Here is a 24,369-nt window from a genome sequence, read left to right as displayed (position 1 = left end):
TACATAAACTGATAAATTATGATGATTTTTAATGATAAATTACTTTTGGTAATTCTACTTTTGGTACTACAAGTATATTTTAATGCTAATACTTTTTTTTACAAATCTAAAATCTAACTTTTTCTTACTGCTTCTACTCTAACAGAGTATTTTTACAATGTGGTACTACTTGTCAAGTGAAAAAACAAATATTTCCTCCACCTCTGGCTCTTGTACTTCAAGTTGAACGTGAAAGACGAGACATTTGCAAACCGGAAGTAACGTGAAGTAGGAAGACCAGTCGGAAGAATTTTGAGGTGGCGCTCGTTAAGCTAAGGAGCTAGATCGTTAGCAATCAGCTGAGTACAATTCAGAGTTACAAACAGCGATATCCAGCAACACGGCTGTCTCCAACCTCTTCGTCTGCCTGTACGTTTGATAGGACGGGGCGGAAATGGCTGCGGCGTCGTGTGGCTGCCTGTTTGCGGTCGCTCTGACCTGATCAAGACTTGTGCTAACGTTAGCCTGTTAGCATTCCTGGTTGTTTACTGCACCAGCCCCATCACTGTGGCTCCGCACGGATTTCCACTGTACATTTCACTTGATTTAAGGAGTACTACACGTCCGCGAGGTAAAGATTAAACGCGTAACGAGTGTGTTTTTGTGGATAACAACAAAAGTTTGTCTTTCCCCGCACTGTCTGAGTTGAGTCCGACGCTCAGGAGCTGCTAAGCCTCGTCAGGGTTTACCTTGATGTTTAGTTAAGAATAGCCTGAAAGCTGATATTCTACCAGTCTGACAGATTTCACTCTCGTTGCCTGCTAAGACAGAAAATCCATGAGCCGAGTGCAGCTCAGCTCCTCCACAGCAGGGGGCGTGTTGTTAAACCTCATGACAGCACTAATGACGGCTTTAAAATACTCCTTTCCATGTGAAACCTTCAAATTATACACCTAAATATATCCAGATATTTATTCTGGAAAGCGACTACATTTATATGTCCATTGATTTGGTATTTGTTATGTTTGGATTTTACTTAATCTCTCTATATGACAACTTTTACTGGCACTATTGTGTGTGAATATATGCATAATATACTATACTGATCATTTACATCTCACCTGTTTATTTTTCAGCTTTCATTTCCTTTTGTATGTTGTCACCTTTTCTGAGAAGTGACATTTCTGTGTTTGATATTTTCCTGTTTTTTGATTGCTGTTATTTACAAACAAGTCCAGCTTTAGCTGATTCACAGGTTTCATTTTGTGCCACCATCACAATTTGTGTTTATTTTTGTTTACTTTCTATGAGTCAGCATGAGCCGTAACAGTTGAGTCCGACTTTCCTGACATTACTTAGATGCGTCTCTCCCTCCGTGTCTCTGCTTTAAGATGTTCCTGGTGGGGCTGACAGGAGGTATTTCCTCAGGGAAAAGCACAGTGTCTTCAATGCTGCGGGAGCTCGGATGCCCCATTATTGAAGCTGACGTCGTGGCCAGGAAAGGTTGGTGAATGTCTCCCCCCTCAAAACTGTTCACAGCGGCAAAGTCAAAACCGTCATGAGGCTGAGCTCCTCTCCAGGAGACAGTCTCTCAAATAAAGTCTGATGCGGGAACTGGGATTCGCCTACATGCCCCACATCGCCGATGCTCGGTGTAATAACGTTTATTATCTCCTGACATGGACATAAAGAGGCCGGGCCTGTGGGAGGTTCGTTAAGACAATCGCTTGGAGAGAGAGCATGAATCACGGCGGCTGTCTCGGGCTGACTGCAGGGATGATGCTTTAGTTATGCGGTGAAGATAAGGTCACATAACTAGGTGAACAATCACAGCTGCATGTAGGAGAACATAAAAAGCATCTGACTAATGATTAAAGTTTGGGTGGTTCATGAGTCTGTTAGAAATAGATTTAAATATTTCCTTATCCGCCTGTCCATTTTCTGTTACTCCCTATGCTACAATATTGAAATATGTTTCTTATTTGACACATTATTTATTACTTCAAACAATGCTAAAGCAGAAAACCCCAAATGTCGCTGCCTTTTCTCGAGAACAGTTGTGGAGCCGCACACTCCCGCCTATTCCCGCATCGTCTACCACTTCGGGCCGGAGGTCCTTCTCGAGAACGGGGAGATCGACCGGAAGATGCTGGGTCAGCTCATCTTCGCCAGCGAGGAGAAGAGGAAGCTGCTGAACTCCATCACCCACCCAGAGATCCATAAAGCAATGCTCAAAGAGATCCTGTTCTACTTTCTCAGAGGTGAGGGAGGAACGGAGTTTGGCTCAGTTATCGGTTATCAGGGAAGAAGGTGGGTGAGTTAGTGAAAGCGAGCCGAGGCTGTTGTGCAGTGCAGCAATGAGCATTTGGGTTTTAGGCTGTTTCTCCCGAAGCTTTATGAATTGCTAGTGAGATGTTTAAGAATATTCCCCATTTTATCAAGTTGAAGGTCAATTCTACAAACAGATATCTGCGTATGAATGCAGATTCTGCTAGTTAGGGACAAAAGGTGGTTTCCATCTGAAAGTCAAGTTACTAATCAGACCGGCCACGGCAGAGGAAGTCTTGGCTCGGATATCCTCTGTCTGCGCTGGAGGCCCTGAAACACTGGCCTTTGTCCCCAGAGGCTAAATCATTGTCAGATGATAGCTGATGGCCTCCGAGATTGGGCAAAAGGTGAAGTAACTGAGATAAAAGTAATTAAAGTTGCTGCTGGCAGATCTGTTGCCTTATCTTTCAAATATGACTCCCACTCACTACAGCAGGTGCCGTAAAATAATCCTCTCATGCACCGCTTGTTGAAAAGTAATTAACTTCGTCATGTTACCAGTATTTGTGTGATGTTAGAGTGTAAGCGTGTTGACGCTAATTGATGGTGTTTCACAATGCTTCCCCTCCCCTCCTCTTCCGTCTCTCCAGGCTACCGCTATGTGGTTCTGGATGTGCCCCTCCTCTTCGAAACCAGACGTCTCACTCAGTTTCTAAACCACACTGTGGTAGTTTACTGGTAAGACCACTGCTCACTTTGCTCCGCTCTCCCTCATCAATTCAGAGTTTTATTCTTAGATTGGTTGCTTACAGGTTTCCTGTTTAAATCATTGAATATTTGGAGGTTTGTTTTTGACAGAAATGGGCTATTAAGCGCTGTTTTGTGAGATATTGGTTACTTCCCTCCATCTCTCTCTCTCTCTTATTAGTGTGACTCACCGCCTCTGGATTTTTTAACAAGGCCCTGGCTGCACCATAAATAACCTCCATTGTCTGTTCCTTTTCAGTGACCCTGCCACTCAGCTATCGCGCCTGATGCAGAGGGACGGCCTGACCCAGGAGCAGGCCGAGCAGCGCATGGCTGCGCAGATGCCGCTCAATGAAAAGCGCGGCTTGGCCAATCACGTTATTGAGAACTCGGGCAGCCGCGAGGACACCCACCGGCAGGTCCTGCGGTTGCACACCAAGCTGGAAGACTCCATGGACTTCCTCTTAGTGAGGGTCATTGCAATTGCAGCCACTGCTGGTCTGGGTGGGATACTGCTGTATGCAGCCAAGATACTTTTGTCCTAACAGAGGAGAGGTGAGGGGAAGAAGGGGGTTTCGGCCCAGGTCAAAAGACGAGGGTGTGAATAGAAGCAGGAGAGGGCATGTCGGGGGTGCTGGTGCAACATAGTGTGAGATTAGTTTCATAGCACCACCGCTACAGCTCAGAGGTGTGACATGCTCCGTTTGCAGTTAACGCTGTCTTACATTATTGACACAACATGCACTGACAAATGTGGTTTGGTGTGAAGGGTTCCTACGTGCAATTTCAGCCGATTTTACTCAGAGACACTAAAAACATGAAGGCAATACCGCAGAGGCTCAGCCGCTCGATAAGCTGCTTTCAACAGCGATCAGTCTGCGGCCTAAAAACTGGTTGAACTTTTCATTTTGGTGCAACTCATAACTAACACCAGTAAAAAAAAAAAAAAAAAAAAAAAGGCACCGCTGACAGTTGTACGAGCTAAGAGATTTTATTTTGTTACACCTTTTGCACCTTATGACTTTCTCCAAATTCGACATTCTGGGTGATTTGTATAGACTGTAAATACAAACACCAGACAGCAGAGAGAGACGTGAGAGGCTGTACGTGTTTAACCACTGTAGATGTCACTGTGGGGTTTGTATGTCGTTCATTTGACACAGCTGTCATCTCAGTTTTTAGTACAAAATGTCAGAGGTGTCCCCGGCCATGAATATTTTAGTTAATAAGTAGATATGCTGTATAATACCATTTGATGCTTACAGAATATGCTATGATTGTATATTACTGACCTGTGTAATGAAGATCTATGAGAGAATGTATCTGACAATCCATTTTTAATGGGAACAGTGTGAATTTCCACAAATTAACAGACTTTATATTTATCACTGTATTTTCTTACACTTGAAGCTCTCCTCTGTAAATACGAAGCCTGTGATTTTTGTTTTTTCTGTGCACACTCACGTGTAACTAAAACGAAACATTTGTAACATTAGCTGCTTTAATGAGCTGTAAATGATTCAGTACTACTGTTTTAAACAAACGACGACTGTCAGATGGTGCCAGTGTTTGGAGTTTTTGAACACTTCACGTCCCCCTCCACTCAAAAAGGAGCTTTTCTTCTTCCTTCCCTTGGGTGTTTGAGCTCCACGGTGCAGGCAGTGATTCTGCAGTTTGACTCCAGAAGGCTGTTTTTAGATTCATCTGATGAAGGGGCAAAGTTGCTCTGTGCTCACTTTAAATCTGAGTTTAGGACTAATATGTACAAGCAGAATTGGGTGAAATTACAACTAATTTGGAAGCCAGTCCTCGTCCAATGAGAAACTACTCCAGTGTGATTTGGAGGCTTCAAATGTCCTGTTTCCAGAGAATAGACTTCACAGTGAAGTAGGAGTCTAGTTTAACCTTTTTTATATATATGTATTTACATAATCATAGATTCTGGATTTCTCAATTATGAAGAAGGATTAGATGTAATTTTAAGAATTTTTCATCTTCAAACAACGTTCATCAAGATATTAGTCAAAAGTTAATTAATTTTAACGGGGGGTTAAAGGAGTGCTCCAGCAATTTAGCACTGGACTTTGGGGGATTTAAAGGACAGATTTGCAAAAGAGTGGTCATAACTGAAGCAGCAGAAGCCAAGATATCCCGACTTTTAGTCACAAGTATGCGTCAAACTCCAAAACCACTGGCTCCTACATTTCCCACGATGCAACTCAGCAGTGCATCTGTTTGTTAGACTTTCCCTGGATGGTAGAGGCCTGTATCTTTCAAAGCCCACACCTCCAGTCTGTGATATCCTTTCTGTTGAAATCTGAAGTCTGAATCCCAAACTGTGGTAACCATGATGACATCACTGTGACATCATCAGACGCCACAGAGGAGAAGTAAACTGATAATGGTATGTGTAATTGATTTTTACTAGAAAGTAGTGAAAACTGTCTGTTTCTGTTTATTACATTTGAGAACCAGGCAACATTTGACACTTTTGCTTAAAGATGAAATGATTGAAATGTCAAAATAGTGCAGATTAATCTCCGCTGACCAATCAGTCGGCTACTCCTCGCTGCTCCAGTCCCCGTACTAATGAATAGAAATCATGCTGGCTGCCATACTGATACTGAAATGCATCAACTTCCAACCAAAGATTCTTGGTCAAAGACGTTGACGTAATCAGATCCAACAGGAAAATGTGTTAGTGACAGCACTTCAGGAGAAGAAAATAATGAACTTATATTAATGGTCAGTTGTGATGTCCTTGCTCTTGTCCACATTAGAGCTTAGGCATGAAAACTGGGACCCACAGGCAGGCGTGGTGACATCATCCTGGCACTGAGGTCCCACTAGCCTGTGTGGCTCACTTGGCTCCGTCTAAAGCCCCCCCACTGGTCTGCTCCTTGTTTTTATCAAGCCGCTGCAGAATTAATGCAAAGTGACTCGGGCTGCAGTGGGCGGTGGGCAGTCAACCAAGGCTGTATGGCTACGCATTTGGATACCTATGTAGTGCACAAAATCACAGCCACAAACACAATGTAATCTTTCACACACTTGAATAATGTTACATAAAACTGTACATAATACACAGCCACACTGTAACATAATCAGCCCAGGGTCTGTCATTCAGAGACATGGTGAAAAATTAAGTCTATTCTTAGGTTGGTTTAAAAAAAAAAAAAAAAAAAAGGCTGGCTCTACCATGATCCACGGGGTAACATGCTTTACTGGGCAGCCAGCTGTTCAGCAGAGATTTTCAAGTGTTCCTTTTCACAGTCTCTTTCTCAGACACAGACAGAGGCCAGATGCAGAGCATGGAAGGAAGACTATATCTGTACCAGCAAGTGTGAATGCCCCAGGCACAGAACGGTGGCAAAGTCTCAGTCTGAATATAAATTGGGTTTAATTCTGAAGGTGTCAAGCTAAAAGGTGAAAGTTTTAAGCTGCCTTGTTGCACTTTGTAAAAGTGCATGGATGCAGGCACAACCCGCCGCTTTATTGTGTGATGTGGGTCCTCTCCGGGAGCAGAGCAAATAATTTTCTGATGGCAGGGGGTAAAGACTTCTATAATCTCACCATCATGTTCAGAGAGTTGGCCTACGGCACCACAGTGTGTCGACATTTTGGAATCTCCTGTCTGAGTGGTTTTTCATCATTTCCCCCGCCTACTGCCGTCAGGGAAGGTAAAACAGCTTGGGCAAAGGCAAACAAAATAAATAGCTTTGCACCAAACCCGGCCGCAACTCAGAATAATTGACAGTCTGAATTAATTTTCAATAACCATTGCATTAGTCGGGCTTGTTTTGAGTTTTGAATTGTTTACTCAAGGGGCTAATTGTTAATCACCACAATGAAGGTATGTGCCATCCCAGGGGGTAACAGGCTTTCAGTATTCATCAGGGGTTGTTAAAAGCAATTCACTTGTGCCATTCTAGTGAATTATCAATTAAAAAGAGGCATTCGCAGTCGTAGACACATTTTAGTATTTATGTACTGTGTGAGTGTGTGTGGAGGAGGGTGACTGGTGTGTATGTAAGAGCAACAGCGAGGTCTCAAATCTGGCTTGGATCTAAATGTTAAAGTCCCTCTAATAATTATTATTATTTTTGCTTGCTCGACTAATTAGACCTTCTTTCAGGGCTGTGTGGGCTTGAACAGCAGCTGGTACAGTTGTAGGATGGTTATGATTCTTATTAGTGCGTGAACTTTGCTCCATTTTCAACCTGAGCGAAGGTCTAATCAGTCAGAGAGAGAGAAAACACCTGTGTGGGCCTTTAACAGAACTGTCTGACAGCTATAAACTAAAATATACCAGGTGATATGCCAACCTCATAGCTTTCCTACATACTCCTATGGACCCCTTAAACATGTCACAGTTGGAAAAGCACAGGTGTAAAAGACAAAATTACACCTGTTGATCTGAAAAAGTCGCTTTGGTGACACCTGTGCTGTTTCTGCTATGACCAATCAAAATGTGTGCCATGAAAAACAGCCTGGTTTGGTTTAGGTAGTGCAAATCAGAGAGTCTTGATGTGATTTGTTAACAAAGCAGTCACTGTAGACACCAGCCTGCAGGTTTGAATGTTTTAACATAAGTTCATCCAGTGGTTACAGAGGAGGCAATCCAATTAATCGTCCTAGAGCCACACTGCTAGCATGGCTGAAAACAGGTACTGACAATGTACAGTGGCTTTGTGTTTCTTTGTCAGTGACCCAAAGTAGAGTAAGTGGTGCAAACATTCATGAAGACATTTCCTGTGCAGCTGCAGTGTTTGATTGCACACTTTTGTAGAAAACATCATGGGAAATATGTTTGCTTCACTTGCTCTGAACTCAAAAGCTTCGTGCTAAACTCTTACAGTAATAATCATACAGAAAAAATCCACATAGAAGAGGTGAGAATGACCTCAGAGTACCAAAATATAAAGCGTTCACATCTTCTACATTTATGGCTTTTATGGAGGTGTGACAGGGTTTTTTATATAATTGTTAAGGTTTCAAATTGCACTGTACTGGCACTTTTTCCTGACTGGAACACTTAATTTGACAAGACAATCACAATGATTGTAGCTGTCTTCTGTGGATTTAAGCAACACGCAGAAGGAGGTTTCATCGTTCCGGGTTGACAGCGGTCATTATGGGAAATGTCTGATTGAAGCAACAGCAAATGAAGCAGGTTAACGAGAACATTTGAAATACAAAACTCTTGAAATGCTATATCTAAAGATTGTTCATCTGGTTATGTGTATTGAATCTATTCAATATTAAACAGGAAAATTTGGGAGTTATTGACTGTTGAGGACGGCTTGTTTAAGACGAAATGTTGGCTTAAGTTTTCAACCAAAGGAGCAATGATGAAATCCCCACTGATGTGCCCACTCTCCCTCACTACAACAGGTCACAAATGCAGCTCAACACCAACGGGTAGAATACACTGGCCTGAGCAACTGTAACGACTGTAGTGCTCTTGAACTCTGGCATCTGGTGTCATGCTGAGGAAGGGGCACTCGCAGCGCCTCTGTAGCCCGATGTCAGGCTGCATCCACGAGGCTGCGGTGAGGTGAAGAGACAGGCAACACGCCAGCGGAGCGTCCCCGGCCACATGACTCAACCTGTCCTTACGTGTTAGCCCCGGCTCAGTCAGGGCCATGAGGGAACAAGGACAAGGTTGGTATTGAGTCACCGACACACTGGACAGTCCCCAGATCAAGGGGAGGAAAGTGGGCGATGCATGTTGTCATGTTCTCCCAAGGAGTGCTAGGACAAGGGTAATACACCCATGCATACAGTAATGTAAGATGCAGTGACTTTGTACATGTACGTCTTTCCTGCAGCATTGACTGTGTGTATTATAGATGAAACTTTACCTTTCCTAACTGCCACAAGCAAAGAGGTCTTAATTTGTTGTACCATTACTATAAGAAAGAGCAGCCACGTTGTAATCACTCCAAAGAATATAGGGCTGCACAAGTCCAACATTATTCCATGATTTCTACCCTTTTTCTTCAAGCTGTGTACTCAAAAACTACTTTGCTGTGCCACAGCATTGGTGAGTACCCATGCTGCCATTCAGAGACATTACTCTTGCATTTAATACATTAAACCCACTCAGTCTGAGTTTCAAGAAATCTTCCGAAATGGCCTTTTGTTACTTTACTGTACCCCTGAAGTTCTGGTAGGATATCATAAGATAACTTAACACAGAACTTTATGCATCCCGAGGGAAATGCTTCTGCAGCAGTAGCAGCACAAAGTAGGAAAGAGTGCAAATATAGAATGCAAATAAAAATAAATAGAAACAGTAAAAGGTTATCACTACGGTGCAAATCCCACACAGTCTAAAAAATAAAAATAACTGTGAAATATACAACATCATAATTATTTCGCAGGTTTTTATACAATATCAATATCAAAACTTCAGTTTTATTTCTCAGTACTGCACCTTGTGGTTACCCAGTATTTATGAAAATACTGAGGGTAAGACATTTACATGTTACGTAACTATCTGGTGAATCATATCAAATCAGATCTTAAGCATTAGTTTTATAACTTGCACTTAAAAAAAAAACAGTGCACAGGGAGAGCTTGTCACGAATGCGTACCTCCCCTCTGGCTTTGCTGACCATTCTGCCACAAAGCTGAGAAAACTGATGAGAAAGCAGCAGAAACTGATGAGAGCATTGTCCTTTTCACAATGAATGCAAGATTTAGGGTCTCACAAAGATCAATCACGACCAACTTCTTCCTTGTAATCATGCCTTTTATGGTATTCACTGAGATTTTGAGGGCACGCTGTATGCCAGGTTTCAATGTTAACTGAGGCCTCCTTAGGCAGACATGACTGGATTATTGACCATGTTGTTTAAAAGGAATATTGCATCTGCTAATGTACCTGTAAGGCTGTATTTCTGATTGGACCCTAAAGGATGTGGTCAGCTTGTGTACACATAACACTTACTGTTTATTTTAAGTATTCAGTGTGATAGATATACAGTACAGGCTTGTGGTGACCCTTCAGATGACAGGTCTTAAGAGGATGGCAGAGCAGCAGATTCTGTTAAATGTCAGCAGTTATTGACAGCCAGTCAGCGTTGAGGAGACTCTGATTTTAAGCCATGCTAGCGGCATGGCTCGAGAGATGCCGATGTCAGTCTCTTGGTTGGTCCGCCACTTTGGTCTAGACTGAAACACCTAAAAAACAACTTGATGATTGCCATGAAATGTTGCACATCAGCGGATGGAGCCCTCATTTTTCCTCTAGCGGCTCAAGCAGGTAGACGTTTTTGTTTTTTATGTATCATGTTAGCATTATCATTGTAGCATGTTAGCAAAGCAGTGCAGCCTCACAGACATGTGTCCTGTGTGTGTGCGCTGAATTAGGACATGTGTGTCCACAGCCAAATAGAGATTTTTGCAGTGTTAAATTAAGAAAGCATCCTCTTAGGAGAACCATTTGTGCGCTTGAGGTGTCGGGAAGTGGCCGCACATTTGGTGGAAGGAAATGTACATGAGCACGACGGGCAATTTAGCTCGACAATTAAACCATCTATCTGTAATTTGGATCTTCCCTGGTGAGTTAAGTGGGGACGCTCAAGATAACAATACCAAGGGCTCATTAATGTCACTCCAGACATTTCAGAGGAGGTACTCTTTCCAAGCCAAGCGTTCTCCTGTCTCATTTAGACTAAAGACACATGCAGGGACACACACGCACGCTGACCTGTACACTGACCCAAATACTCGCGCACGCAGACCCACAAACATGCATGAACACTCTGCAGTAGCCTGATAAGCCTCACGCCTCACCAATTGGCCCCTGCAAATGTCAAGCGGAAGCCATCTCAGTTTACTGATAGCGACCGGGTGGGAGTGAATGAATCAAAATTTCCTTCAGTTACGTTTGCATACGCTGGAGATTACCTAAATTAAAACAAGTCTGCAGTAGAGGCATAATCTTTCAAATCCCTCTACTTATACATGATGAAAAGAGGTACAGTAGGAAATCTCAAAATATCCCCACAGTCGAGTCCAAGCTTACGTCAACAAAAAGCAGCTTACAGCACTTCTCAGAGGAGTACTTATCTTCAAACCCTGGACCTGCTTAAAGTCAGGGAGGACATGAGCTGAAATGTGAGTCAAAGGTTCAAGCGTCGCGCACAATCCAGATGCCGTTTCATCACAAATTAAAACACCAGGCCCAGAGTGTCCTGTTGGGGTAGGTTGTTCAGCTAAAGTCACCATCAAAACCAAAGACCCCTGAGGAGGGGTTTGTGTCGCTTACACAAGCACAATAGCTTGAGCAAGGATCACCCGGTTCTGCAGGATGAGGCACAGACGGCGCCTGCCAAGAGAATTTCTCTGCGTTTCTCCACAGACGGTTTTGGGCTTACCCCTGTTGCCAGTTTCGCTCTGACCTCAATAAAAGAGCCTTGATGCATAGATGGCTAAACAGGGGGTTCCTTTTTGTCTGTGCAGCGTGATGCAATGATTAATTTTATTTGCTTTGGCGATGGCACGACTGACGTACTCAATGTTCTGGGAAAGACGGCAGGAACAAGCTGCATACAAATGAGTTCAGGTGCATTTTCATTTCGCTCTCGTCACTCATAGATATTCAAACAGTAAATACTGAACTTCTGGCTTAATCCTCCAGGTCTCTTAAGCGTTTTTATATAAGAATGATTTTGCGTTTGTGTTTCTCCCCCGAGGACTTCAGGAAAAGTACAGTTGTTGCAGACTCTCGGGCAACGTTCAGTTCCAACGGTTTCAGCAGTGAAAGCTGTTTCTCGCCGACCTCAGGCGTTTGTCTTTGACATTGTGACATGAAGTCTCTAATTTGACGATGTGCTCATACACCCTGCAAGGAGAAAACAGTCCGTGCTAGTGCTCAGCTGCCCCGTGGCTGGGGTGACCTCTGCTTAGGCACGGACCCTCAGTCTTAATTGTGTCTGGAGGAATTCTGCTGTCTCAAGACAAGCTTAAGTTTAGACCAGAGGGCTTCCTGGCCTTTTCTGCATAGAGCAGTTAAACAACAGGCAACAGGATGTTCTAACGCTGCACAGTGCTGCAACCCAGTCTCTTTGCTTCATTTTCACCAGCTGTACACTATCACACCAATTTACAGCTCACAACAAAATGCTGAATTTAATTGAGCTTCAAGTGGCATTTTGAGAGGTAACACTGGGTTGACATTCAGGTTTAGTAGCGTAAGTGAATGAATACGTGTGCTTTTTGACAGGGTTTCCATGTCTCTGTGTCTTCACACTGTCAAAACTTTTGTTCTTGAACTCTTAACTTGTTTAAGAGACAGTTTTGGACCCTACGTGGCCCATGTCAAAGGCGAATTCTGTCCAAAGAATTTCATAATATCAAAGTGAGCTCTTAAGGAAACAGGAAATATATATTGGTTTATACAGTTTAGCCCTGGAAGCTATTTTCTTGTCTCTGACACTGGTGTCGCCGTCACAGCAGAGCCTAATTTGCCTGGATTACTTTCCGACACTGATCTAAGCTTTGTCATGATATGTTCTAACACCCGTCCCCTGACTTTCTCCCGCTATATCTCAGCGTCTCCACACCCATTAGAGGAAAAAACACATCCCTCCTTTGATTGTGAAACACAATCATCTCCCGCTTCATTTGGCATTTAACACAGCTGTGATTTCCCCTGCCTTTCCCTCAATGATCATCTCAGCCTTGATTGCCTCTCGCTGCGCTGGTGTCTTGTGAGTAACATCTGAAGGACGAAACTCCGGTTTCACTGGAACATGAGAGATCAGAACAGCTGATCGAGAAATAGATGAGGTGAGCGACATTATGCACGTGTGTGAGGGAATTCAAAAAACCCATTTTTAATGAAAAATCATGGACATTAAAAGTAAAAACAACAGCAATAGATGTTCCTTGAGCCCACATCTAGCTATTCAGACTTTGTTTAAAATTGCTGTATTTCTCTTCATCATTTGTGGAAACATACAGAGCATTTTTAACAGGTGCTGCATGCAAGAATTCAATAAATTAGTCTTCACAGGTGAGCACATTAACCATTACATGATATAATTGTACAACTATCTATCAACAGCTATATTCTTTAATAGACACACAATATGGTGCATGTAGACTACTTTGACTTTGTGTTCAGACATCAAGATTCAATATCAAATGTACACTAACAATATGCCAAATATAATGGGCTGATATGACATGATTTTCCAAATCATCACACTGAGACACAATACATTTTGTGACACTGCCACTCAACACAATCTCATTTTGGCGTCCAATATTTGACAAATTAGCCTTTCTGGGTGCAGAATATATCTCCTCAACATCCTATACAAACAGCATGAGAAAAAAGAAAAACAGCACATTTACAAACACTGCAGTCGCCACAACTGTTGGATTTCCAGACTTGTATTTGAAATGACAGCTCAAAAATGATGGTGAGGCTTTTGCACCGTCAGAATTGTTACTGTACCTCAGCATGACACATGGCAGTGACTGTCACTTTTACGTAGCTCGCATCCATCAGAATAGCGGCGTAGGCACCCTGTATACAATGGAACGTATGGATGAGGTGGTCGACAGTTACCGACAACCACAGATCCACAGCCTTAATCGCTGTAACAATGCTGAGCTTAAACATCTGTGAAAACAATCTGACTGCGGATCAGTGGCTATGGGCAACATTAACCTTACAGCGAGAGCCAAGTGAAAGTCAGGAAGTGAATGTCCTCTGGCTGCGACCTTTCACCTCTGAGCCCACATCCTGTTCAGCCTTCAGTCGGCATAGAGGATGAACCCTGAGAAGGTGCTGTATTTGTTGCTGTTGCCCCCGTGAGCCTTGCCCCCATCCAATTTTATGAAAACCTCATCGCCCGCATCTAAATGAAGGATGACACTGTTGCTGGCGTAGTCATAACTCTGGTCCTGGTCTTGGGCAATGGCGCTGGCCCTGACCTGGAATATGACACACACAGACAGACAAGGAGAGGAAGTGAAGGGAAGTAAATGATAGTAGAACGCTGAGCAAGAGATTTGCATTGAAGAACTCTTATAATGCATGAGTTAATTAATAAATATTAGAATAATGCATTCACTTATCGTCATAAAATGCAAATATTAGTGATTATAATTATTTTTAATAGGCCCAAAGGAGAATATTAAGATGGCATCACTGAAGTGGATGGTGGTATTGAAACAAATGCTTAATTTGACGCGCGCACACATTAAATGAGTTGCTGCTTCACTTGACATGAGGCCACATTTATTTTCCAAAAAGGAGAGAAAGATCTTATTTTAAGAAACGAATATTTGCAAGAAGCGTAGACTGAATTTGAGAGTTGGTGTAAAGTGTGTCCCCTGTGGTGAATATCTTGTTTTTCTCTCATGACTCAACAGAGAGGGTCAGGCTTGAGTCAGTCTGCCTCTGAGGAAGGATGGAAGCACATACTATCCCTTTCCCTCAAGTTCCACTCTTACAGTACATCCACCTTTTGCAGGCTGGAGTTCTGAAAATGCCACGTTTTCCCAAACACAAGTGTCATCATGTCAACAGGGGGTAATCACCGAGGGTGTCAGAAGTTGCTTTGCATGTGCAGCTGGCCACTGAAGGACACACCCCCTCTAAGCTTCAGCTGATGCGTAATGATCAGGGTTTCCGGGTTGGCTGTTATGCTGCAGCTTCGCCAGACCAACCATGAAAGCGTAATCCCGGCTCCAACCAGCTTGTGGTGACAGGATCAAAACTAAGTTAGAACCAAAACAGGAACATGGAGTTCTAATTGGTGCCAGTGGAGTACAAACGTGTTCGTCAAGAGGCCGCAGGGTCTGAGAGGAGAGGTTGAGCCACGGATGACAGCATGATGATGGAGACATGAGGGCAATGCAGCTTAAGCATGCTGCCCTCCTGTTGTTATACTAACATAGTACACTATTATAAGCTGTAAATGCGGGAAATTGTCTAACCTGTGTGAGCAACATAGTAATTTTAACCATGCAGAGTGGCTAAAGTGGGCTTTTGCCACTTTGCCCTCTATGTCTGAAGTGCCTCCTCCTTTGGACTTGATAAATATTGTTAAAGTCGTTCTTTGATTTCTCTACACCTTTCTCCTTTAGACCTTTCTTTTGAAGTTGCATCATTATGCAGGTGATTTAATTAGCAGTTACAGTTGCCTCACATGTTCGCCCGAAGCCAAGTTTACATGACTGTTTTGTTGTTAATTGGTCCTCATTAACAACATAGAGGCTGTGTTTGAGTTTAGTTATGGGGTAAGTGATATGCAAGTATTATATATACATTTTCGACCACGGTAAACTTAGGTAAGTGTAGCTCTATATGTGATTCTTCTTATCTGGTGTTTCACACAGCGTCGCTGCCCTCTAAAGAGAGCAGACAGAGGCAGGGAGGTTAAGAGCTGGAGGAGGAAGCTTGAAGAAGTCTTTACAAAGCAACAGTCCGCCAACAGGTGAATCACTATGATTAAAGTGTCTAGCTAACACTCTGTTTCCAGTGTGTATATTTGTCTCTTTTTCTTCAGCTGAAGTTAACATTAAGTCGGTTTTATGGACCTTTCTATTACATTTTTACTGCTGGTTTTTAGATTTTTAATGCATTTTTGATGTGTGTGTTTGGACACATATCATACAGAATGATTAGTGAGGAAAGGTGGGGGTGCCCTTTTTTCAAATTTAGCCACTGTCTCTTAAAACATCTGCGCACATCCCTGCTTGTAACCCTAATTTACAGACATATAAGCAATACATATGGGGTAGTGGGTGACTACTTTGAGGATACAATCTAATATGATGCAGTAAATACATGTGAGAAACTTAACATGTCTGTTTTTGTGGAGACGGATGGAGAGAGGAGATTGCAGTGTACTTTTTTCCTTCAGACAAACACCTCAGGGTATGGCACAGTCCAACACAACAGCAAAGTGTGTTAAATGTGGTGTATCTTGAAATTACTTCAAAGTCTTGTGGAGTCTTGGATTTTGCAATGCAACCTAAAACACCAAAAACTATGGACGCAGAGATAAACTTTCAGTTTTGTGTGAGTCTCCACAAAAATTGGTCTCTAGTAGCTTCGCAAATGTAGCATTGACTGCGTGGTCATTGTACTGGACTGCATTATAATATACAGGTGCTTGTGTTATTGTGTCCACCCTCTGTGCAGCCTGTTGCAGCCCGGAAATGTTTGAAGGAAAATGTCGAGGTTTGGATTCACATGGCGTTTGATCAGTGTCATCACCTGGGGCTTTAAAGACATTACAAAATTATCCATGAACATGGCAAATATCATGATTTGATATTGAAACGCCTGGGCCTGACAGGCAGTCTGATAACACATACTGGCACATCATGGCTCCATGAAGTTTGTTGTATTTCAAAGGGCACCAGCTTTGAACTATCCACTACCCCAGGGTGTGTTTTGATGTGTGCAGAGTTGAGATAGCGCTGCACTCCTTCCACTCACTTCAACGTGTACATCATTGGATGTGTAATATGCACAGATACACAATCTGGCAGCGTGCCACTGTGCATTGTCATTATAGTGGACTATAACACCAGACCAAGACAGACCCAAAATCACTATCCACATGAATGCATGACTACTCAATTTAGACTGCCAGCACACTGGTTACACTGTTGCCTGCGCATTTTGATGTGGGTTCATCCCAGTGTATGATTCAGGAAACTCATAATGTCAGTAAAATGCTAATTATTCACTATTTGTACATTGAGAAATGGTTCTCATTCCGTTTATCAAATTTAACAGTAAATCATGGAACAAGTGTTTTGAAAAGGTGTCTGAGGAGTTAAAGGTGCTACCCACCAGACCATTCTTGATTAGGTCAGCCCACATGCTGGTGCCATCTCCTCCCCTCATCAGCACATTGTAGATGAAAAAGTAGGTGCCGGGAATCTTACAGGTGAACTTGCCCGTTGCGCCCTCATAGTTGCCACCAATGTTAGTCACCACGTCGTCAAATCGTAGAATATCGTAACCTTCTTGAGGGTTTCGTAGTCCTGCGTAAAATGCCACCCGTGGCATGGTGTTGTAGGTGGTTGTGCTAACTGCCCCTTTACCCCCTAAACCTAGAATCCCCGTCCGTACAATGTCCACACCATCTCCCGGTGGTCCCTTGGGTCCCGGTGGGCCTGGCTCTCCGGGTGGTCCTGGGGGTCCAGGCTTGCCCGGACGGCCTGGTTTACCTTGCGGGCCATGAGCGCTGTAAGTAGGCAGCGGTGGGCCGATGCTGTGATCACTCAGATCCGCGTCGCTGTCCACCTGTAGGCCTGTGGTCGCTGTATCTGTTCCCGCGTGCATACCTGTGCCCGTCGTGCCCGTGCTGGGGAAAGGGTCACAAACCATGCGGCAGGTACCCAGCATCTCGTAGTGGCTTGCACTGTCATCTATGCCACCTGTGCCAACGGAGCTGACCAGCACAGGGATGAGGACCACCAGAACCAGGACCAGCATGACCCCCACAGCAGCTGCCACCAGGGTCTTCCGCCCGATGCTCAGCCGGGGAAGGGGCTGCGCAGCCACCGTGGAGCTCTCCGGGGTGGAAATGGTGACTGTGGGGAGTGCGTCCACCTGGCAAAACGCAGACACACTGAGGATCTCCGAGATGGTGCCCAGAGAGAGCTGGTATGAGTGTGTGAGTGAGTGACAGAGCGGTGTAGGAGTAAGGGAGAGGGAGTGGAGCAAGGGACCGAAGTGATCAAAAGGAGAGAGAGATTGAGCGAGTGAGGAGAGAGTGTAAGAGAAGAGGAGGGAGAGAGGAAGACAGCTTGAGAGAAAAAAAAAGAAAAGAAGCAAGGGGAGGAGAGAGTGAGCAACATACACTCACTCGCCATCTGAGTCAGGGCTGAGGAGGGCACTTTCCTACTGGCAGATGTGAAAAGCCACAGAAGACATAAAGAAGGAGTGTGATATACAGAGCACAGAGACCGAGATCATAATCAATCAATTCATGTTCGCTGGATGGTGAAGACAGAGATAGAGAAAAAGATCTAAGGGAAGTTTCCGCAGATAAGAAATATTTTAATTTTTGGAAAGCCCATTTATGCACTATCACTGAAATTCATATTCTCCATTCTTGTGGCTGTATACGTCACATTTTTCAACAATGTTAAACAGTTAGCATTGATTTTGTTCACTTATGTGCATAAATGTGTTATTTTGAGCACAAGAAGAACTCATCTGAGACATCTAATAGTCAACGGCCAGCTACAGATATATCTTAGTTTAATGTAAAATTACATTTTTATCAAGGTCAGAATGTGAATATATTTCCTCATCTGCTTATGTGTGTGTGTGTGTGTGTGTGTGTGTGTGTGTGTGTGTGTGTGTGTGTGTGTGTGTGTGTGTGTGAGAGAGAGAGAGAGAGAAGCAGAATTGTCTTTATTGGCCAAGTATGTGTGTACTTACAAGGAATCTGATGCTGGTTTAAATATTAATAATGATGATAATAATAATAATAAACCATATATACAATGAATGATGAGGCACTAGACAATATGGGGATAGGGATTTATGTTGACAGTGAGTGATGAATATACAATGCCCAGTAAAGGGGCAATTCAGAATAAGTGAAATTTTGTTCTATCGCAACATCGGTATTATAAATCCTAATGAATGTGAAAATATTTTACTCACTCAATTAAGTCCTACACCTCTTCTGGAATCAAAGGTGATCATTATAATATCATCCAAACGCAGCTTTAAAATGCAACAGTAAGCCATGACAGTGAGCTTGGATTCACAGGAGGAGGGCCCCAGAACTGGCACCCTTCAACAGAATGCAGCTGCTATAAATATCATTATTGCTACCTGTGCTTTTCCTGTCATGACACGCCAAAGTGTTGCCTATGAAAGTTTCCTAGTCAAATGCAACCTGTGACAACTTAGCAGCAACAGCAGATGGTCCAATCAAATATATAAAGGTGATAAAAACCTACAGGAGAAAGATTAGCCAAGCTAAACTCTGCTTTGGTACCACTGCTTCTCTCATATAGCATCACGTTAGCAAGCTAGGCGAACATGTCAAGTCAGGAGGAGTTTGTGGAAGAAATACTTTCCTCTCCTGAGACTTTTGTACTTTCATGCAAGCAATAGCCACTTTCTATCAGCAGTTAAGCTAAGTATTTGTTGTTTGAGCTGGCATGAATGTTGTAGGTCTGCGTCTTGGTTCTTCTTGGTCCACATGTTAGCATGTGACTCAGCAGATAGCATGCTATATGGCTGCTGGCTGCTGCCTGTTTTAACACTTCTCCCTGTTTGTGTTCTTATGCTCCTGTCATTTAATCATGTTAATATTTATATTGGTATTTACTGTTGATTTCTTTCTGGAAGTAACTGAGCTCATTTGTTTCTCTTTTTTTTTTTGATTAAGATTGCCTTGACATGCACATTATGGTCCTTTTCATGCTTTTTGTATGCATGGCGTTGAGACATAAAAGCTTATGTTTGCGCATAATGAATTTTATAGGCCCACATATTTTGATCTTTGTTTTACACTCATTTTTTTTTTTTTATTATTTTGCACAGCGTCCATTCACATAATTATTTTCTTCTGTAATATTGCCTGCATATGAAATGCAACGCAGATTTGCCACACACAAGATACATTTCGATTTGCTGCACATGCTAATTTCCATCTAACAATTTAATTATAATTCAAAATTAATTGATTTATGTCTCACGTTGTTTCACTTTTCATCATAGTTACACTCGCTGCCACGTGTGCTAGTTGTCATCTACAGCTTATTATTGCTGAAGTATAACAATAGATAAGTAGAGACTATCTGCTCCATGCCATGAATCTCAATGAGTTTAACAAGTTAATATTTATATCTACATAGCTAATGAGTATTACTCTGCAGATGCATACCAGGAGGATTGCGAGGTTCACATGCATATCAGTGCATCTATAAGATTTAAGATGGTATTTTCTTTGCAGTGGTTCAAAATGTGTTGTTGAAGAACGGCCCCATGGTAGCTGGTGTCCTTGTACAGTAGATTACATAACAGCCCGCAATGAACTCTGCATCTAATGCTGATGAGATGTTTAGATTTTTACTGAGCTTGACTGTGTTAATGCTTGTGGTAAATGCATATGCCAAAGCCTGAACATTAAGCAGCGATACAGTGCATATTCTGCAATTACTAAATAAATCTCAATTAGTTGGCTGAGTAAATACAAACTCACCAAAGTAAGTGTGCTGGCAGAGAGGGCTCTGCTTGATTCAAGAACCACTGCCAGCAATCTGTTCAGTCAATCGTTTTTAAAACTGAGTTGATGTACTGATCTGATTTAGAACATATTAATGTGTCTGAGTAATTCCATGAGGGATGGGTCAAATAAATGGGCAGACATGAAAATAAACTATATATACATTTGTCCATGCAGTTACTAACACAACCCTGATTCCACAGAGGTTGGGACCCTGTGCAAAAAACATAAATAAGACAGAATATGATCATTTGCTAATTCTCTTGACATGTACTCAAATGAAAACAGTACAAAGACAATATATTTAATGTTTTACCACATGAACTTAATTGATTTTTATAAATATCTGCTTATTCTGAATTTGTTGCAGCAATGTTTCAAACAAGTTGACACAGGAGCAGCTAAAGACTGGGAAAGATGTGGAATGCTCCGAAAACACCTGTTTGGATCATTCCACAGGTGAACAGGTTCATTGGTAACAGGTGAGAGTATCATGATTGGGTATGAAAGGGGCATCCTGGAAAGGCACGTTCACAAGCAAGGATGGAACAAGGTTCACCACTTTGTGAACACATGATTGTATAAAGGATATTACTGCATGGGCTCAGAAACACTCTGTAAAGCTATTATCATGATTTTTTTAATTTATGTTTTACACAACAATCCAACTTTTTAGGAATCAGGGTTATACACATTAATTGTTAAGTAACATAACTGCTATCCTACTAAAAGTTGCACATAGCAATTTCCTTTGCTGGCTGACTTATTAACTTAAACCTCTTTAGCCCATTTAGACATTGTTCAAACCCATAGGATAGTACATTACATTAGAATATTTATGCAAAATCTTGTCAAAATCCCTCATTTCCACAGACATTAAATATGTAACACTGTAATACAGTAAAATGTGTATTAAAGGATCGCCAAGTCATGTAGATCTTGTTTCCCTAAAGGCGTGGTGTAGCCTCAGTGACGCACTAAACACGATGTTCATGCTTTTAAAGTAAAATATGTTCATTTGGTAACTATACACAGTCAATTTTATGCACATTTTCTCTCAGACGATATAGCTACCCTCCTACGAATTAACCAACAGATGTAACCACAAAACAAACCAAGTCACATTGAAGCCAACTGCATACACGTGGCTACAGAGTGACTGAAAATGTTAGACTCATCCGGTGATATTAGATTTTCATGAGCGTAGCATAAGCAGAGTAGTTTTCTGAGTCCTCTCCACATTTTTGATGCTGCTGTTGTCACAGGACACGACAATAGTTCTGAGTCAGACACCTCGAGCACCGCTTTCTTGCTGAGTCTCTCCAGCTGATGACAATATACACTAAATCAGAGAGATGACCACATAGTAAGTATGACAGAAGAGATATTTAAGCTTCTTAAATCTTTTATTATCCCCAAAATTCTACACATAATACTGCATATACAATTCTACGCCGGTAGTGTACATCAAATTTGAAGTCAGTTGAAACTGCTGCTACCGACAAAAAGGAAAAAATATTTTAGAAAACTGCTATAATTCAAAAAAACAAAAAAACAAAAAACACCAAAACAAACAAAAGTACAAGAGTGATGATGGCGTAAGCACACCAGGCCTTACAGTGCAAGCATCTGCCGAGCCCCCTGTCAAACTCAAGAGAGCCAAACGTCAGTCAAAACATTGATTAAAATGACTCATAGTTACTGTGTTTACAGACTTCAAATTTCAAAACCTAAAATAATTTGTATCAGTGTCTTAAACAGTATACAGCTCACATCAGCCTTGTGATAGTGCTGCACAACTTAGCTCTATTTAGAGACTTTAGTGCCCCCATGTGGCCTTTAAACATATTACAAAATATGTCATCTACAGACAGCAGAAGCAGAGCCTTGAGTTGTTCTATCTTCACTACGTGTTTAGATTCTAAGTTATACAGTGAGCCAAGCAAACTTTCAGGAGAGGTTCAAGATAGCAGCAGCAGCAGCTTAAGGCTTTTACTGGATGCAATCATGAAACTGTGAAAACAGAGCCATTAAATGAAATTGATGTGGATCTTCTCACCTCACTTTCAGAAAGAGAACAAATAAGCCTAATTTCATAAATTTTGCTGAACTATTCCTCTAAAACCTGACTAATTTTCATGTCCTGTCTGACGCTTCTGTGTTTGTAAGAAACATAATGATGCACAAATTACATTCTTTGACTGATTTCCAACTATTAATTCCAAACCTGGTGGCAGTGTATATTTAATATATGCATATGTGAGTTTGGATCTTTCAGTGATGTCCCAACAGGTATCCTCCAACTACGCTCAAAGGAAATACTCCTGCTGTGGCATCACTGATTGGAGTTTGGCTCGGAGTGAAACTCTCTTTAATGCATGAACATTCCAAGTCAGAGAAATCAGTGTAAAAGCAGGTTGTGCCTCTGTAGATCTGAGCTGATTTGCCTCTTGTAGCTGCTATTTCTCACAACATCCTGAATATGGGTAAGTGGCCATTTGCCAAACTGATTTAGGGAAATAAGATGAATGAGTGGGCCATTTCCCCCCACATGAAATGACAACTTTGTTTTTTTACCCACTGTATTTACTTCTTTCAACCAAAGGATGGCGCCCACTACTCACTCTTTGTCGAGATTAAAAAAAGGAAAAAGCAGCAAGACACAATGAAGAACCTTATATTAAACATTTTTGTCAATGGATTGACATTGATTGTCATGCTGAGTAACAGCTACAGCTCTTTTAATTATGATGTGTTTTCGGAAAGCATCCAAGAAACAAGATTGTCTACCTCAGTATGTTTGTGCACTATAAATTCTAGATTTATGGTGTTGAGTCCACACACTGTTTGCACTGCTATGTCCGGACATTATCCCACCTCGATGCAGCAGCAGGAACCTTTCGGATGAGCCCCACAGTAGCTGGGGAAGGTGCAGACCACCCATCTTGAGCAGCCCTGCTCACATTCCAGCTTGGACACTCCTGACGGCCTTGTCAGTAACTGGAGACCTGAGGAAACGGCAAGCCATCTTTGATGTCTATATTCAGGATGGACTGTGCTGGATAATGCTTTTATTTGACTTTTGGGAGATGCAGGGTGAAAAATACTGATATTTTTGAAGTGAGAAACTACATCTTGCACTCCAGTTTTGCCTTTGTAGCCATGTTTACCTCTCAAAATAGTTGGGTTGACAAAAGTGAGGGACATAACTCATCATCAAACAGCAAAGTCCAGATAGTGTTGGAATCCTGAACTCTTCAGTGTGATTATCTTTCATTGGCATGTGGTCTAATAACCCCTTACATAAAATGAAAGCATATCAGCTCTTTGCATGTTTACACAAGGGTTCAAACAGAGTAACTTCCTTGATTCTTTCTATTTGGACTCTTCCTTTTTAGGAAATCGGCCGCTGCCTTGTAGTCCCTCTTGGGATTCTGTGGGAATTCCTTAGCTGGTTTGCTTGGCAGTTGGTTTTCAATCCTCAAATATTGTTATTTCAGGGTGTGAGGTTGGGACTGAGAAGGAATTGAAAAAATGTGCTTTGTTGCTTCAGGACAGTTTTGACAAAGCTATGTCCTGAGTTGGTAAACAATTGTGTGTGGTTGGTGTCATCTATAATAAGTGACAAAGGAACCCAGTCTTTTATTTTGAAACACAACTGTCAAAGTAACATCGCTGGTCTCCCACAGAGCTCTGATGTGTAATTATTATTATTTCTACAATCTTCCTGGTTGGGACTTCCTGGTTAAATGAAGGTAATAATAATAATAATCTGTTTTATCCTAATTGAGGTACACGTTCATACTCACTGTAACAGATTATCCTGTGACGAGTAGATGACACAAATACTTATGGGACATCTAATTATCTTCTGGCAAGGATGTTACTTGGAAGGAACATTTAGAAGTTTTACGAGGAATAGTCTGTATTATCCTGTTAATTCTGAGAGAGTTCTGCATTCTGATCTCCTGTCAGCTTATATTTCTGTGCTGGGAGCGCGGAAAGCTTGTCTGACTAGTTAATTCACTGTGGCTGGAATCTACTCCTCACAAACAGTAGACACATATTTCCCTTTTTAGGGCATGAGAATCTATTACGTAATTTAGGGAGCACTCGGATCTCTAGCAAACTCGCC

General features: G+C 42.1%; 2 protein-coding genes across 2 annotated transcripts; one reads left to right on the top strand and one right to left on the bottom strand.

Annotated features, from left to right (window-relative positions):
* The first annotated feature begins 282 nt into the window (after window positions 1-282).
* dcakd (dephospho-CoA kinase domain containing) lies at window positions 283-3,952 on the top strand. Its single transcript, XM_070989964.1, has 5 exons — window positions 283-610; window positions 1,371-1,482; window positions 2,037-2,240; window positions 2,898-2,985; window positions 3,254-3,952. The coding sequence occupies exons 2-5, from the start codon at window positions 1,371-1,373 to the stop codon at window positions 3,537-3,539; spliced, it is 690 nt and encodes a 229-aa protein (XP_070846065.1). The 5' UTR covers window positions 283-610; the 3' UTR covers window positions 3,540-3,952.
* Window positions 3,953-12,810: 8,858 nt separating this feature from the next.
* On the bottom strand, window positions 12,811-17,710 carry LOC139349520 (C1q-related factor-like). The gene is made up of 2 exons (XM_070990399.1): window positions 16,829-17,710; window positions 12,811-13,950 (listed from the first exon to the last, which is right to left on the bottom strand). The coding sequence occupies exons 1-2, from the start codon at window positions 17,474-17,476 to the stop codon at window positions 13,771-13,773; spliced, it is 828 nt and encodes a 275-aa protein (XP_070846500.1). The 5' UTR covers window positions 17,477-17,710; the 3' UTR covers window positions 12,811-13,770.
* Window positions 17,711-24,369: the final 6,659 nt, after the last annotated feature.

The sequence above is a fragment of the Chaetodon trifascialis genome, chromosome 21 (genome assembly GCF_039877785.1).
Source record: "Chaetodon trifascialis isolate fChaTrf1 chromosome 21, fChaTrf1.hap1, whole genome shotgun sequence".
Taxonomy (NCBI): Eukaryota; Metazoa; Chordata; class Actinopteri; order Chaetodontiformes; family Chaetodontidae; genus Chaetodon; species Chaetodon trifascialis.
This window is presented reverse-complemented; position numbering and strand designations above follow the sequence as displayed.

Bases quoted from the DNA above. Each gene is read 5' to 3' on its own strand.
- dcakd (XM_070989964.1), top strand. From the start codon at position 1,371: ATGTTCCTGGTGGGGCTGACAGGAGGTATTTCCTCAGGGAAAAGCACA. The intron at 1,483-2,036 runs GTTGGTGAATGT...TCTCGAGAACAG, and splicing joins TGACGTCGTGGCCAGGAAAG to TTGTGGAGCCGCACACTCCC. The intron at 2,241-2,897 runs GTGAGGGAGGAA...CCGTCTCTCCAG, and splicing joins CCTGTTCTACTTTCTCAGAG to GCTACCGCTATGTGGTTCTG.
- LOC139349520 (XM_070990399.1), bottom strand. From the start codon at position 17,476: ATGCTGGTCCTGGTTCTGGTGGTCCTCATCCCTGTGCTGGTCAGCTCC. The intron at 13,951-16,828 runs GTGGGTAGCACC...GTCATATTCCAG, and splicing joins ACCTAATCAAGAATGGTCTG to GTCAGGGCCAGCGCCATTGC.